The following is a 17,669-nucleotide window of genomic DNA, read 5'->3' as shown; positions in this document are numbered from 1 at the left end:
AATTCAGATTGCCACAGCAAAACCTCAGCTTGCTGCAAGAAATAGCAGGGAAGTTGTCCTGGAGAGGAAGAGGAGAGACAGAACAGGTGATACCAGAGCACTGCAGAGATTAAACAGCTCCTGCTGGGCTCTGGAAATGCCCAGCTGTGTTGCCTGACTGTGAATGCAAAGGAAAGGGCCCAAGGGAGGAAAGCATATCTTCCCTACTTCTCTTCACACAACAGTCCTATGATAAATAAAGCCTGCTGCCCTTCAGCAATTCTGTAAAAAACAACTTATGTTCAGAGGAACCCTACAATAACAAACAGGCTGCACAGTAACAGAGTTCACAGGCTACTCAAAATGAGTACATTTTCAAACAGAGACTGCAGGGGCCGTAAAGACATTTTAGGAGATGGGGGTTTTTTGAAAAGCAATTCTGCTAGTGACCTTTTCAGTGAATTTACCTCTAAATTCAGCAAAACTAGCAAGATAGTAAATGCATCCAGGCTTGGTAGGAGGCATTTCATAAAACACTGGGTAGGTACATATACGTGCAGGCTCACATGCAAATTCATTGTTAAAGTGAAGCTAGGAACAGAGTGGAGGCTGTATAAAGACCACCCTTGTCACTATGTTTATCTGCTCACTGTGGGCCCCTCCCACGTCACATCGACTCAGTACACTGACAAAAACAAGTTGTTACTGGTGTCAGGCCTGCCAAGATGATGCTGCTGCAGAGGAAGGAGCAGCAAGCTGCTCTGAATGGTGCACCATCAGCACAATGTGCAGCCACTGAAACAGAGCTCTCAAACCAAAAAAGATACAAGTAAGCAAAAAACCAAGAAAAATAAAGACACCTCAAGCCAGTTCTATGGGACCAAAAATAGGCTTAACTAGTCTAGCAGTGAATGTGATTACTATCTTGGATTGACTCTTCTAAAGCCATCTTTGAATCTTTGACTCTGTCTCAGAGGTGGCTACTTTACCAGAAGTATTCCTACCCGAACACAGTGGCACATGTCTACAGGCACAGATGTGTCTGTCCAGATGCACAGAAATGGAGATTTCTAGGCAGGACACCTGAACACCCTAGGAAATAAAGCAAGGGTTATCTTTAAAACCTAGTACTGAACATTACTTTTTGGTTGTTCCTAGACTAAATCAGCAACTGCCCCAGCTCAAGAGGAACCTAGTCCCCAGGGCTTCCTCAGCCTGCCTGGTTCTGAGGCACCAGATGGAAGAACACAGCTGAGCTCCTTTCAGAGACACCTTTCCCTCAAGTATGCAAACAGGGTAGCCTCCACATCCATAAAAGAGTTTGCCTGGAACTCACTAAGACACTTCCCACATTGCCAAGAAATCCAGAGGAGTGTTTGCAAGACACCACCCATCACAGCAACTCCCTCACCACTGACTTAACTGACTAAATGAAGACACTGGCTTGACAGGTAAGATAATTGTGAGCTACCCTCCAGCACATCCTTTTATCAGATATACTTTGGGGAGAATGTGATAAGGTCACTGGTTTAGCAGAGTAAATCTACAGCATTCAGTCCTGTTCTGAAGTTCCAACCTGGCCTGATACATGAAATACCTTTTGCACACCATGCTACTCTCTTCACTCCTGGTTTTACATCTCTGTACTCCTAATTTCGGGTCCTTCAAGATGGTGTTTCATTGCAAGTTGACTACAACAACCTTAGGAAAGGGAACAGAATCCACAATATGGATCTTATTAAGGACTCAAAGGGCAAATAAAAAAACACTTGAGAAGTCCAATTTGACATTGCAAGTACTGATATGTCTCTATCCCCAAAAGAAACTTTCAGGTATCTATTTTTCCTAGTCTCAGATAAGATTATTTCTATTCTCAAGCCAGGTGTCTTCCTGTTCTTGAAATAGGTTAAAGTACTGACTACCTGTCAGCTCTACTGATTTTACAGGTGGCCCCCAACAACCATATAAACTGGCCAGTAGTTCAAGGCTACACAGTCCTTAATAAGAAAATATCCCAAATTAGGGCCTCATCCAAAGCCAGTGGGATCAGCCTTAAGTCACTTACAGTGGCATCCTAAGCAATTTCTGCTTTTTGTTTCCTTCCCTCTTTACACAGACCTTCAAGCCTCTGAGAAATCCTATGTTTGCATCCATTGGCGCCGTTCACACGTAGGGTGGAAATCTAGGCAAATCAAACATGAGCTCTTCAGAGAAGATACCATCTCTTGCCATACCTCTTCACTTTGTACTGCTGAGTATTTGTTTTTGTTCATTTCACATTGGGACTCAAGGCGACATCCAAACATTAAATAAAACATGATTATTTCTCCACTTCCCATTTGTCCTTTTATAATGTTTCTTATGATGCAAATTCCTTGCAGCACTGCATTCTTCAAGGGCTTCCTAATTGTTTCCTCACTGCACCGGGTGGGATACTCTTCAGATACTCCTCTGGCTACTGTGTACCTCTTCGGTAGCTGTAAGGAAGCAAAGTGATGAGGTCCTCGGGGATTCAAATAAAAAGGGATAGCCCCACCTGGAGGAGAGATGGCTAAAAGCTCCCAAGGCACACAGTGTCACTCCTGCTGGAGAGCTGAGGGAGACAGCTCAGCCATGCGGTGTGCCTGTCAACTCACACTCATGCTCCTGGAGCAAAGCACTTCAGGGACAAGAGTGCACAGCCAGGAAAAAAGGTGCAATAAATGAGGCACTGCCTCTTTTCCCTCACTTCTCTCCTTCCTCCTCCAAAAATGTCACAGTAGATGGCCCATTTCTCTGAATAAATCACTCCAGATGACTGAAGAACATCTTGTTTCATAGCACACATCCCAGAAAAAAAAGGACCTTCCTAATGCTACAAAATTAAAACCTAGTGATGCTGTGGCCAGAGCGTTCAGCTGACACCACTCTAGAAAGCACAAGGAGGAAAAGGAAGTGTCGTATAATTATAAGACTTATTTTACAGCTTGTTATGTGTTTTCAGTGCAAAGCTTTTGTGCTTTATGTGTTGGCAGGAAGTTTGCTAGACAGCAGTGCTTAAAATGTAGAGTAATCAAGCCACCAGCTGGCCTTGCTAGTAGCTTTTTTAGACGGCATTAGTGTCGACCATGCCTTTTAGATGAAGAGACATCCTGGGGAGCACATAATAGGGCAACCAAACATGATCAGCTCAGGGACTGTGGATGGGCTCTGAAGCTCTTCACCTCTCTATTACTGGTTCCATTTAGTTTGGTGACAGAAAGTCACTGCCACCTAATGGTTATTCCATGTCTCATAGGGAAGTTTATTTGCTTCTCACCTCAGTTCACCACAGGCTGAAACACAAGCAATGAGAGCCACCACTGCACACACACTGGTTGTGGTATAGAATAGCCCACAGTCCCCATTCAAAGCTGCCTTTTTGAAGGAATGCCATGGAGAGTTCCTGGCGACTTCTCTCTGCAGATGCAGTCCACCTCCATCAGGAAGAAACTATTTTAGGACATCACTTACTATTTAAGGCACACAGTGTTACTGAATCATGAGGGAAGTCCAAAGACACAGGTTATTTCATTGGTTTGAACTATTCAGAAACTGTAGATTATTTTTGAAAAACACACACATGTATACCCACTCCTGTTCTTTCCAGAATCCATCACTTGGGCAACTTCACTGTGAGACAAAACTCATTCTCAAAACACCCACTCCACTGTGAGAAGAAAACGTAACAAATGCCAGGAATAGCCTCCAAGGAACAAGAAATTGTATCTGTATAATGATGGCACAAGGTTATGCCTTCCAAATATTTGCCCAGGTACTGACAGCCTGATAACCTAAAGTTTGAATGAGGAGAACATCCTCATTCTGCTCTCGAAAGGAGGATATTTAATTAACTTCCCCAAATGGCTTTTCCCTGACAAAGCAATTCTGTGGCCAACAGTTAATTCAAGAATGGATTCCCACTGTCTCATGAGACACCTTGATCACAGATCCTTTTTCTCCTTGCTATCTCCTCTTCATTAAAAAACCCCCACCTGAATCCACACTCAAAGCAGTAACCTCTTGTCTTACAGAAGAAAACGACACAAAAATGCCCTGCTCAAGATTTTCAACTGTGGCCACTTGTGCCAAAATCTGCAAGATAACTGACTCATTGCAATCCTGTTACTACATTGACAACAACTCAGAATCCCTTAAGCAAACTGCACATTGTGACACACCTCTTGACTGATAGCAGAATCAACAGAAATTGATGCCAGCAATGTAGGAGGCGTCAGCCAAGACATCCAGATGCTACGATGAGAGGCATGCTGGAAGTGTCACAAGGTAGCCTGACTTGAGACTGGGTAGACAAACACTCAGAAAAGCCAACACTCAAGGATGCAGAAGAACATCTGAGAAATGTAGCCTTCTACAAAACAAAATCATTTGCTGAGAAAGCAATAGTTAAGGAAATGGCACGGAGCAGGCTGCCCTCCTTTCTCCTCTGACCCAGTGCAAGCAGGGGCAGAAATTAAAAGAAATGTCCAAGCTTACATGTGGCAAAGATGTCCAGAATCATTTAATGAAACAGACATGAATTGAAGAAAGTTCATCTCTCCTAATGCTCCTGACACTAGACCTACAGACATAAGATGTCTTGGGGCCAACCACAGCTACCACTGGCCTTGACATCAGTACACTGGCATTATCATCATATGCAGGAAAAGGGCACATACCCCAGGAAGGATCTTTAACTTAGGAGAAAGATGAACTTTCCTATGTGGTCCAGCCACCAGTGGTGAGATGAAGCAACCACTGGGAAGGACATAAAGCCTGAGCACTTAAGTACATTCATTCCGGCAACAGACAGGAATGGAAAAGAGAAGACATTTTTTTCTCTTGGCTGTTGCTGAGGAAAGGCTGTGAGTGCCATCAGCTAAGTGGATTCTTTTATCTCTTGGTTGACAGGAGAACCAACCTCAGGACACATGGTGAATTCCCATCAACTGCTCCCTGCCTTATGGTAAACAGTAAAACACCCCCAATCTGCTGGCCATAAAAAAAGTGCTGAGAACTGAGGGGCTGAGACTATTAGCATCGAATGTGGTCCATGAGGGACAGAAAGATATAGTAAGATTGAAGATAATTCCTTGGAGCTAATCAGGAACCTGGCTAAAAGTCCATGGGGAACCCATTTTCTTCTTAATCTGTTTTGCATTTAATTGCTTCCTAATGACTATGTCCCTGTTTGGCCCCAATAGGTTGAGAGACTGGTGCTGCCATTGAAGCTTCCTGTCTCTCATCTGAGGCCATGGGTAATTTACAGACTCCAATTTAATGGCTTACTGGGAATCCATGGAGAGTAAGTTAAGCATTATTTGCACTGGAGTAGCACCCAGCAGTACCTACTGAGTACCAGGAGGAGATCCACAGAAAAAAAAGTGTTTTGCCACTCCCAGTTGCAAACTCCCATCTCAGACACATATGGAGCTGTATCGCCTCACCGGAGACAGAGGCACAGCAGCCACACTCAGACCTTTAGGCACTATCTGCAGTCCCTGGCCACCCTATCACACACACACACACACACCCTGCCTCACAGAATCTCTCTTCTAGCACAGCACCAAAACTGATTCTGGAAATCAGTAGCCAACTCATACATATGCTTAAAAGAAAATTCCAAACTCTCAGTTTATGAAGAGGACGTTAAACTGGCCCCACTGGAAGGACAGAAAGCAAAGAGAGTAGGATGAATGGCTGACAGCAACAGAGAACTATCCAGGGCAGAAGTTAGTAGAAGCAACATCTGGATAAGTATCCTTAATACACAACATTTACTTGGGAGGGGAATTCACATCTTCTTGGCCCCATCCAGTTAGTAATCTTTAGTACCAATTCCAATGGGGCAACTTCTTAAAAGTGATTCTGAGATAGTACAAGACCACAAAATCAGCTCCCACAGAGAGTTAAAAGAGCTGCAAGATGGTAAAGATGTGGTTGCCATTCACTTAGAACTGCACTGAGATAAAGGGTTTGGTGTGCAATTGTCCAGGCCCAAAAAGATCTCCCATGACAAACTGATGCTTCACTAGTACAAGCTCTACAGGGATGTTGCTGAGGAACCCAGAAGTGCTGTCACTGCCAGGCTCAGTGGTGGCACTCCATAACACCTGCCAACAGCAGGACAGGCCTCCACTGGCCAACAAGTTTTACTAACTCGTGTTATGTCTGTGCCTACTTCCTCTTATCTCCCAGGTCATGCCCCTTCACGCAGCCATAGGCTAGTGCTGGCCACGCCACAAAGTCCTGTGCCATGCTGGCATGCTGTGCTTGCTGCTGGCTCTGCCACACACAGGGGCTGACTCAGCTAGTCTTGGCTGCCAACAGGGAGGGTGCAGCTCCGTGCAGCGCCAGGAAACAGGGCCCTTTCTGGCTGCCTGGAGCACGGATTGATGAACCATCAAAACCTGCATGACAGAGGTTAATGAAGCTATGGGGAGACACAGCAAAAGGTCAGGAGTTTGCAATGGCTGCTGCAAACTCTGCCAAATGATAAGCTGTCCACAGCACTGATAACTCCATAACTTGGGTATCACTTAAGAAAGCTACAAGCAGCCCTTCTGCAAACCAGATTTCAAAGGAACAGGGGCAGAGACATGGGCAGAGGAACAGTGAAGCTCCAGACTCCCACACATCTATCTCCATTTTATTCCAGGGCATCAGTGCCTCTCAGTTGGGATGGGGAACTACAGCAGAACAGCTTAGCATCTTCAGGCAGGAGAGGATGAGAACAAGCTCAAGGAAGCCATTCTGCAAACTATTCCATATACGCTAAGACCATACAGATGATGTGGATTTTCTGCCAGAGGAATACTAAACCATACTGGAGACCAATGTCACTGATTTCTACTTTACTCAACACTGTTTCCATCTTTACAGTCCCTCCAATCTGAGAATCCCTGGAGAGCACCACTCCATGCATTATGACCACATCAGTGGCCTAAATCCTACACACGTTAAGAAGAAAAATGAGGTTAAAGACCTTAATTTAAACATACTATGCAGACTGGCCTAATTTGGCACAAGCCATATTTCCCACTCCAAGGAGGCCTGAAGCTGGAATAACAGAGAAACCCTGGCTACATACACCACATGCACTCAGCTAAAACTAGGTGTCATTCACAGCTCAAGGTACTAGAGGGCTGTAAGCTGGAATAAAAGGTGCAGCACAAGACTTGAGAAGAGCAACAAGGGTGCTTATCTTCCTTCTCACTAGAAATGTTTTTTCTAATGTTAATTATATTAGAATGTTATTTTCTAATGTTAATTACTGATATCAAAACACAACAATGTGTTTTTCACTGAGATGTACACTTCTTCACTCAATTCTCATTTCCTTAGAGATCTGCAAGTCTGATTGATCCCTATTATTTCCCTTTCAACACACTCCTCCTACTTAAATCCCTCAGCCTTCACGTTATGGCCACTACCAACCAATAAGCAGGATAAGAAAGCACTGCCAGGCCACTCTCAGCACTGACCTCCACATAACCAGTCTGGGCAGCAGCGAACCAGCGGCAGAGTCCAAACACATCTTACCCAACACACCAAGTACTTGAATCTCTACTGGACATAAGTGAGCACTGGTTGCATGGGGCTACTTTTGTCAAGGGGCCTTCAGCATTGGCAATGCATGTCCTGCAAGAAGCTTATCTAATATGGAGCTGTTATCTAATGTTGCAGTTAACAGTTTGGTAGAAAGCATATTGAATTATTAAGCTGACATCTTTACAGCAATGGCTTTGGCAACACATCTGTGCCTTGCAGTTTCCAAGGAACACAGTTCAGTGCTATTACCTACCTGTGATTTGAGGAATTCATACTCCTCTGTTCCATATGGGACACTTCGAAGAGAGGTGAGGTAGTCATAGGTGATAACTGCTGTCTGCAAATGAAACCAGAAATGTTGAGCAAGCTCTGCAGCTATCAAAACAATAAGACATCTGTTAAGGAGAATGTATGTAGCTTAGGCTTCAAAGTTTAGGCTCCACAGTGAAGCCTATGGTAACAGACTCATTATTAAATTAAATGAAAATATTTCAATTTCAATGAATGTTTATAAAAAACGGTGAAGGAGTCTCACTGATATGTAGCTATTAAAAATAAGCAACCCTTGGCACTCCTATACTATCTTCTATTTGAGGAACTCAAAGCATTTTCCTAATCTCTGCACAATCATCTTGCACAGCAGACTCCATTCTCAGTCAGCCATCCGGGGCTTCCACAATAAGGTCTGCTGCTAGTAACAGAGGCCATGCAGACCCTGTTTGTGCCCCATCAGGTGTGCATCTTCACACCTCCAACCAGCCTAACCAGCTCACTCTGGGTAGATGGCTCAGCAGGGAACAGAATGACTGAAGACAAGCTCACAGTTCAGCACAAGCAGCAGTACTTTTGGGGTTATTCAACTGCACAGAGGACCACAGGGCCAAAGGGGCAGATATCCAATTACAAAACCACCATATGAGTATCCAGCTAAAGCTTGTTAGCTAGACACAGCCACAGACAATGAAATTAGATTCCTAAGCGCCTCAGTGATTTCTGAAAACAGATCTAGGCTATTCCACAATTCCTATGACTAAGGTTCCTCTCTCCATAGTCAAAACACCAGTGAATGGAAGTGAAGCATACAGGTCGTGTTTGGAGGGAGAGAAAGGAATGTACACCTGGAGGAGCCTGTCCACTAACCTGCCATTTGAACTTCAAGATCCTTGCCATGAAGAACCATTTGCATAACTTCCATCAAAAGCCATTTTTCCTAAAATCTCCTGGCTGAAAGGGTAGCATCCCATTCTGGCACAGGATACTAGCCCCGCCTTTCATCAAAAACATGCCCAGGAAGGGCATAAAGTACAGTTGATGTATCATGAATACCAGGGAGGCAAGGGAATCAAACTTGCTTTGAGACAAAGCCAGTGGAACTGATAATAGGGAAACACTCAAAAGCTCAGAAAAGCATCCAAGAGGGGACTAAGCTGGGAATCAGTTACAAACACACTCCTTTCTTGCAGAGGTTAGGTTTCTCATGTTTCCTGTTTTCCAAAATTGTAAACTGAGCACAGCAATTTTTTTTCCTGGTTTTTCAGGCTGTCTTGCCCCTGGTGAACTCAGGAGCTGTAAAGCTACATAAAGACCATTCAGAAGAAAAATTTTTCAAAGTATCTTCACAACCTCAAAGAAAACTTTGAAGTGGAGGGAGGTTCAAATCAGCCTTGCATGAAAACTTGAGTTGGTTCTTATTTTATCTCTGGTCCACGAGGGTAATTATCACCTCCAACTTGAAAAGAAGCAGCTAACAGATTGGCCTGTATTACAGAGGAAGAGGGAATTAATTAAACGGTTGCTAATTACATCATAATCTTAAACACTAAATTAATATTATGATGATCTGATGATAGGCAACTCTGACATTGCCAAATCCCTGCCAGTGCCTAAGATGTATTCCAGTTACTGCACAGAATGTTCCTTCCACAAAACCAAAACAACTGGGATGCTCTCAAAGGAATATGGCAAATGCACAATGGCTCTGCCAGATTTCTAATTTTACCAGAATATAGAAACTCTCTGCAGCATGATGCTGCCCACACCATGAACTTCACTCTCATCCACGATGAGTGCTGTCATTAACATTACAGTGTGAGACTGAGGCTTGGAGGTACAAAAAGACCTATAAAGTCAATCAGTCCCTCTCTTGACAAATGCCAGATTACTTTAATTATCTTGTATCCTGTCCAGTGTCAAATGTCCCAAAGACATGGGCTTCACTTTGTATCAATGAATTCTACACCATACACTTCCACTGCTTCTAAACCTATCCTCAGATCTTACCAAGTCATGGTTCCCTCCGAATAGCTGTCTATCCATACATAACCAAGAGCCAGTTCTGTAAACTGAAGCTTAAAAAGAGATTTTCTGCTATGAGCTTCATCAAGTTTCTTATGGAGTCTGCAAAGAACTACTGAACCAGTATACTTAAAACAGAAGCCAACTGAAATCTTTCTAATCAAACTCAGATGAAATCTGTCTGGAGTCTCACAGTTACAGGTCAAGTTTCTTAATCCTCATGTGTTCTCATGGCTTCTCTCTTGTTTTGTTTTCTTTGCCATTCCATAACTGGTTTTAAATTTTTGTGTCTGCTGCTATTGAACTTATTAGCTGTTAAGAATCACAGTCTCTTCATTACAATCTGCTTTTGCCTGGCTATGGTCCAATGACTAAATAAAGCATCCAAGTACGAGGCCTGCACAGATCTAGACTGAAGGACAGATACTTTAGGTCCATGTAGATATCCCCAATATCCAATACCCAAAATCACTTGTTTGCTACCGAGTCTTATCTTTAATTTAAAAAAACAGCAGGCCCTAAGCTGAGCTTCTTAGTAATAAACATGTCTGCTCTACTGGCTTCCCCTGATCCATGGTTTAGGAAGGACAGCAGGTCAGGCTGCCTGTGCTCAGACGACAGCTGACCTCTGACTGTCCAACAAGGAGCAGGCCCCAAGCTGGGAAGGCAGAGATCACTGGCGCAACAGGACTAAAGAATCTTTCAGAAACAACCCAACCATATGTAGTCGTATACACCAGAGGAAACACAGAATTCAAAGAGAGACAGAACATTCTTGTTCGAAAAGTACACAGACACACAGATTTAAACTCATGCTGCCATCACCTGCAGAAGCCTGAGCACTAGTAACTTGTTTTTTTGGGGTCACTGCTCACAGCTATGGGTGCAGAACCCTCTAATGCACTCAAGAGCAGGGTCAGTGAAGCGCTTTACAGCCAATGACTTGTGGCTTCCCTGAAGACAGAGAACATGAAAGTCAAGCATGTCTGTAGATTTGCCAGCATCTAAAGCAAAGAAAATCTCCTTTCCCCCACTTTTTATTCACCAGGAAAGTAATCTCTCACCATCACTCAAAACACAGACCAACTGCATAGCTTCTTCACTGCATACTTCTCACTTATTTTTGTCTTAAACAGAAGATTGCCACAAAACAGTGGCTTCAGAAAGACTGAGAAACACTCGTCAAGCAGGCAGAACTCAAGGGCAGACTGAAGAGCCAAAAAGCCTGAAGAGTAGATTCTCCTCCAGCCACAATAAGCTGTATTCCCTCTCCATGCCTCAATTTTCTGTGCTTTAAAAGGGAAAGAGCTGCTCCCTGTTACCTGGCAGTGCTGCCTTATGGTTAGGGACAGAACACGAAGCTTAGCACACATTAGGTAAGAAGGAAAGATGACAGTTTGTATTTCTGCCTTCACCCTTTCAAAATAAACATTCATTTTTCACAATAGTTCATGATGCTGCATGCACATGGCACCTGAGCCAACCCACAGAGCTTGTTTCTTATTGCATCTGCCCTCAGGAGCTGACTCCCTGTAAAACTCATTAATGAAGTGCTCAGAAGTCATAGAAAATACAGACAGACAGCTGCTTACCACTGGGGGTCTGTAAATGATGGAGACTGTGGCCTGAAGTGACAGATGTATAATGCAACTGAGGTACAGGGAGACTGATACCCCCTCTAGAGTCTCTGCTCTCCATGTTCCTGGCTGCTCATAGATTCATCAGTGAATATCCCCAAGGAGAAGGTAGAAGCCTATTTGGCTGGCAGTCTCCATTCCCAGGTTTTCTGAGAAATATCAGTGATGCTAGGCAGATTTATTTTAATAGCATTTATTTTACAAATCTGGAAACCACTCCAACCTCAAAAGTATGTCATCTCCCACCCTCACTTTACTCAAAACATCAGTCCTTCTCTCTCTAAATCTCTCATACTAAGGGTCATAGGGCAATGGCTACCATTGTTTATTGATACAACAACCAGGATCCCTAAACCAAAATGTTGCAATTTAAAACGCGGCATATGCAGAGAAGATGGTTTGAACTAAGTCACTGTTAAAGGTCGCAGGAGATGGGTGACTGGGTGACTGACCTTGAAAAGTTGCTGATGAAGGCATGGGCCCAAAGTGAGCCCTTGCTCTGAAGGTCCCAACCTATCCAGGGAAGCAGAGACAGCTCTCTGCAGTCTAGTAGCTCCATTTATTTCTTTCCAAAATGTGGAAACAACAGCTCTATTCCTTACGTGCTTTCATGTCTCTTCTCCCCATTGTGTCAAGAACTTGAAGAGCTAGCTCCCTATGGATGTTCTGACTTCCAGAGCTAGCTGCCAACTAGAAATGCAAAGGGAATGCAAGAAATCGCAAATTCTTGTGAACTTCAATTCCCTTACCCATCTAGGAATCTTCCTGCACATTACTATGGTAAAACTTACTGTGGCAATGGCTCGGCCCACACGAACAATTCCAAAATCATTAGGATCCAGGAATTTGTTTCCATACATATAGATGCCAGAAGCAGCTGCTGTCAATGAGGCAAGTTTCAAAGCCCTTCGCGCCATGACTGCTGAACCCTGCCGAGACACAAAACAGCAACTGTAACATCTAATAAGAACTTAGTGATCTGATGCCTACAGCCCCAAAGGACCTGACAATCCAAGTTTTAATTGCTCCTTTCCTAATGACACACTGCTAGCACTGCCCCCAGCCGAGAGCTCAAACGATTACCCAGCAACTGAACGTAAGCCATTCGTTGCTATTCCAAACTCAACAGTGTCTACGGGACACAAATCCAGAAGTAACTCCCTGCTAGACCTGCATCCACAACAAAACATTTGTTCAGGGTCCCAAAAACTTTTCAAGGAGAAACAACAGGTGGACAGAGAGAGGGCAGCATGAGATCATTAAAAGTCAATTCTGATCCTAGCAATAAGCCCCTTCTTCAATGCAAATTTTTGAAAATACCACAGCATAAGCAGATTGCAAGGGGATAACAGAAGATATAAAAAGGCAGGGTTTAAAAAGAGCTCTTGAAACATGAAGAGCACGCAAAACTTGTTAGAAACTCTGCCAGGCTAGTTCTAAAAGCTCCTCACTGCTGACAAGGGGTGTAGGAAGAGGCCAGGAGGTTGTGTGCGACTCCAGCAGTCAGAGAGTAACACGTAATGTAGGGCACGGGGGACTTGATCAGAGCAACCCAACGAGACTTCTTTTCTCATAATCACTGTCTCATTCAAGTGCCAGTTCCTGCACAACAGACATCTGCAGGAATTAACAGCCTATTCCTGGCTCTGTCACAGGCCCAGCACAGGCCTGAAGTGAGACACTTGTCGATCACTTTCTCTCCTGGGAGGCAAGGGTGGGGAATGAACACATTTCCTACATTAAGCACTTTGAATCACTGCATTCATTGTTTGCAGTACATAAAGTAGTGTAAACATGTTATATATATATACATATATATTACAATTATTTATGTCACCTTAAAGGATTCAGACATGAAAAAAAATAACAAATTAGGTACGTTTTTCTTTCCTTTTCCCATGGGTGGTATTGGACAGAAAATATGGTTGACCACTCTTTCTGCTTGTAGCACAAATCAAAAGGCACGGTCATCTACACTGCAAGCTCTCAAGAGCACCCTTGACAGAGTGCGGGCTCTTACCCCATCAAGATGGAGTCCTCTAATCCTCCCACTCCTAGACTTGATTGAGAAACTTTCCTACTTCTCATTGCGAAGCTTTAACAGGGTCAGTCTGGCTTCTGCTTTTTCTCTTGGAAGCCTTGTAACCAAAAAACACGTGGTGACACAGGTCAAGTCTTTCAAAAACAGTTCACAAGAACACAATCAGCGAAATAAGATAATATAACACAAGAGACCTCTGTACACAAACCTTAGCCAAACTTTATTATTTCCTTTTATTTCTTTACAAGGCCTAGGTAACTGTGAGGCAGAAAAGCTGAGACATATTCTGTCAATGCCTGTCAGAGCAGCACCCCAGCTCTTTCCCCTCTCAGAACGGGTAGCTGACTGACCAGGACTCCTTTGAATCTACAATCAAACTCAAGAGAAAATCCTGGACCCTTCACTGCAGCCAAACGAACACACACTTCCCAAAAGAAAGCTGCCCTCCTCCCCCTGCCTCACTGGAATTCTAGAAACTTTGGGGCTTTTTCCTGGAGGACCAATCTCGTTTGTACAGACATCTCTTATATCCTCCGTCACCTTCAAAAATAACTTTTTGCAATGTGTTTTAATTAAACCATTTCTGCTTATTGTACGTTTCTGTAAAATTTAATTTATTGAAAAGTGAAAGGTGCAATGACATTTTATTAACACACAAAATACACCTTTTTCATTATTTTTTCCTTTGCTTTCTCAATTACTAAAAGAACATTTTACTGAAAGCAAGATGCAAGTCCATCTGTTCTTACATCTTATTTCTACCTGAAGGTATAATTTGCAGTTTGTGACATCACATCTATTGCCATACCCACCAGCTGTATGCCACAAACAGAAGATAGGAACTTTAGGTAGCAAATAAACAGGCAGAGCAGCTGAATCCTTCAGCAAGGAAGTTCCTGCTTTCATGCTTAATGCATTGTACCAATAAAAAGGCAATAATTAAACCCCCTCCAATATAAGGTACAGAAATGAAATTGTCAGAAATAAATTGTATTTCACAGTTTTGCATACGGTGTCGAGGAGCCTTTTCCATGTAAATGAGCCATTACGACACCCCTAGGGGTATCTTAAGGACCCTGTCAGCTGTGAAACACGCCTCGGGATGTCACTGCCTCCCGTTATTAAGCCCTGCGTTGATGGATCACCTCCAGCTTTTCTTTCACCTCCATGAGGTGGCACGTTTGACTTTCACACAACTTCGCACACGTGAGGCTCCCTTGCCTTCCAGCCGGGCTTCTATTCCCGCCAGGGGCAGCCGGCACGGTGCCGGTTCCCTACGGGAACCCGAAGGTGACCCCACCGCCACCTGCCCCGGTCCGTGCCCTGTCCCGAGGCCGGGGGAGCGGCGGAGAGCGCCGACAGCCCCGAGGGCAGCGGGGTCCCGCACCCACCGCCGCCCAAAGCCCCGCACAGGCCGCGTCCGCCGCCGCGCCCAGGGTGTGCCCGTGAAGGACACGAGTGCCGGCTGCTCTCGGTTCTCCTTCAGGCGCCCCGGGCCGGGCCGGGCCGGGCCTCCCGGAGCAGCGCCCGCGCCCCGCGCCGCTGCCGCTCGCACGAACAGCACCGGCCCTGCCGAGCCCCGCGGCAGCCGGGGCCCTGCCCACGAGGGCAATCGCTGCTGGGCCTGGAGCCCCCGGCCCCGCGGAGGAGCCGAACCGGGCCGAGGCGGCAGCGCGGGCTGTGCGGCCGGGCAGGGCCCGGACGCCCCCGCTCCGGCCGCTCCGCCGGCGCTCGGAGCGGCACTTACCGCCTCGCCGGCACTTCAACTCGCGCGCCCCGCGCCGCTCCCCCTCCGCTCCGCACACGGTACGGCCCGGCCCGCGCGGCACGCCGGGAAATGTAGTGTCCGGCCGCGGCCGCTCGGAGAGATGGGGGCGCGGCGAGACTGCGAGGGGCGGCCCCTGGGCGAGCCCACGGCGGAGCGGCGGGGGAGCACCGGGCCCCGGTCAGCGCTCACGCCTCCACCTCGTCGCGAGGGAGCGCGCTGCTCACAGCCCTGCTCGCAGCGTTGTGACCTGCTCCAGTTCGGGAACAGCGCGGTATCGCAATCCCCGTCCGTCAGTGGGGCTTCGAGCCTGGCTCAGCTGCCCAGAAAGCCCGTCTTCTGCGCTCTTAAAAAACTTCAGACTTTAGATATTTCAATTTGTTTTCCATGTTTCCTCACTGAAAGCTCTGCAGCAGGGAGAAGGTTTGTATGTATGCGTATATACATACGTATATCAGAAATCGTGACAGAAGGTAGAACCACCAAACTCGGAGCACTTCTTTTGCACATCTATGAGGGGTGCTGGAGAGGCACTGATGTTTTTATTGACTAGAAACTAGAACTGGTCTTTGATGAAGGGTGTGGGTTTGACCAGGGCACTATGAATATTTTATTTTTTGAGTCTGAGTATTGCACCACATCAAGGCTGGGTGTGAGTACAGTCACCTATGCAGCCATTATAGCACGTGGGCTGGCAACACCGTGTCTGCTCCCGGTGCTGAGGGAGCGCTCTCGTGCTGTCACCAGTGGGGTTCTGGTGACAAGACTTACAACACTCGTCCTGCTCCTGCTGAACAAAAACCAAATGTTGTCCATCATGTGGGCAGATCCCCAAGCAGTGTTAAGGTGATAGCATAACTTATGCAGTTATACTTAGCTTTGGTCATTCAGTGAAGTGCACACATGGCTGATTAATATCAGCTTGTGCTTAAGGATATTCCAAAGGCCAAAGAGATATGTATCAAAAATATCTCAGAAACTGCTGTTCTCCATCCAAGAGAATGATCCAGTAAAACAACTGTGTTCATCAAGAATAGAATAGCTGTTGGCAACTAGGAAAATAATTGCAGAATAAAAAAAAAGTATTCTCTGCAGCTAATCCTTAGCTCCTTCCTATAAGAAATGAAAATGGTAATAAATTTTATCACATACAAGGTTCAGTGCAAAACCAATCTCTCCATCAAAGTCTTCCTGCAATAAAGATTACAATAAAAAAAGAAAGAACAAACCAGCGAATGAAAAAGTGTTGCTGAATCATCATAAATAATGTAAAAGGTTCTTATTCTCTGTAGCAAATACGTAGCTTGATAGTCACCCACCTGAAACTTGGCATTTCTGATTGAACTTTTCTCCCATTGTGAAAAGAAGGAAACTCAATGTTGTTTCTGGTCAATATCTTTCTAATAATTAAATAAAGCAATTCAATAATACCTGGGAACCCATGACAGAAGTATTTGGGACAGAGTTAAAGACATAGCTACCAAAATAAATTCTTAATACTTTAAAAAGATGCCAGAGACCAAAACCAGAATGAGATCAAAAGGTTCTTAATAATTCTTTGAGAGTTATTGTTTCCATCAGGATTTTGGAAACACTGAAACAAATCAAGGAAAGCATCACCACGCTGCATTTCCATTCCTATTTGCAGACATGCGGTTGCACCCAAAAGGATTGAAACAGGGGGAAAAAGGGATCTAGGAACACTTGAAACAAAAGGTCTCAGCTTCTAAAAGGAATAAAACATGACACTGGAGTTAGGGAAAGGTTTTGATGACAAGTCTCTCTTCCAAGATGAATAGGTTTTTCATCCAAACCTCTGTGGAACGTGCCGTAAAGGTAACGTTGTCTGCCTTCTCCCTGGCTGTGGGACAGTGGTATATTAAATATTCTCCTGAAAGATCAACATAATATTGGGAATATTTGCTGGGTACCTGTATTTGATTTGTGTGGCAAGGTTTTGGTAGAGGGGGAGGGGGCTACATGAGTGGCTTCTGTGGGAAACTGCCAGAACAGAGCCAATGCCAGCCAGCTCGAAGATGGATCCATTGCTGGCCAAGGCTGAGCCCATCAGTGATGGTAGTAGTGCCTCTGTGATAACATTTATAAAGGAGAAAACGTTATTATGCGGAGGTAATAGTGCTCAGAGAAGAGTGAGGATATGTGAGGGGAACAGCTCTGCAGACACCAAGGTCGGTGAAGAAAGAGGGGGAGGAGGTGCTCCAGGCACTGGAGCTGAGGTTCCCCTGCAGCCCGTGGTGCAGACTGTAGTGAGGCAACTGTGCCCCTGCAGCCCATCAAGGTCCATGGTGGAGCAGAGCTCCGCTTACAGCCTGTGGAGGATGCAAACGATGCCCAAAGGAGGCTGTGACCCCGTGGGCAGCCC

The 17,669-nt window shown here is 45.1% G+C and overlaps 1 protein-coding gene across 11 annotated transcripts in view; it reads right to left on the bottom strand.

The window, feature by feature from the left end:
* ADCK1 (aarF domain containing kinase 1) overlaps positions 1 to 15,345 on the bottom strand; it is a 79,683-nt gene extending 64,338 nt beyond the window's left edge. The window contains exons 1-5 of one of the 11 annotated variants that reach the window (XM_032691476.1): positions 15,269 to 15,324; positions 13,501 to 13,618; positions 12,272 to 12,409; positions 7,802 to 7,885; positions 2,214 to 2,456 (exon numbers count right to left, since the gene is read on the bottom strand). In XM_032691476.1, coding sequence (XP_032547367.1) covers positions 2,214 to 2,456; positions 7,802 to 7,885; positions 12,272 to 12,397 — 453 coding nt within the window. In that variant the 5' untranslated portion in view covers positions 12,398 to 12,409; positions 13,501 to 13,618; positions 15,269 to 15,324. Of the gene's footprint in view, positions 1 to 2,213; positions 2,457 to 7,801; positions 7,886 to 11,932; positions 12,041 to 12,271; positions 12,410 to 13,500; positions 14,885 to 15,268 lie in introns of those variants that run through there. The other 10 variants (XM_032691477.1, XM_032691479.1, XM_032691478.1 and 7 more) reach the window with 10 other exon arrangements.
* Between the last annotated feature and the right edge of the window lie 2,324 nt (positions 15,346 to 17,669).

Source organism: Chiroxiphia lanceolata, chromosome 6, assembly GCF_009829145.1.
Source record: "Chiroxiphia lanceolata isolate bChiLan1 chromosome 6, bChiLan1.pri, whole genome shotgun sequence".
Lineage (NCBI taxonomy): Eukaryota > Metazoa > Chordata > Aves > Passeriformes > Pipridae > Chiroxiphia > Chiroxiphia lanceolata.
This window is presented reverse-complemented; position numbering and strand designations above follow the sequence as displayed.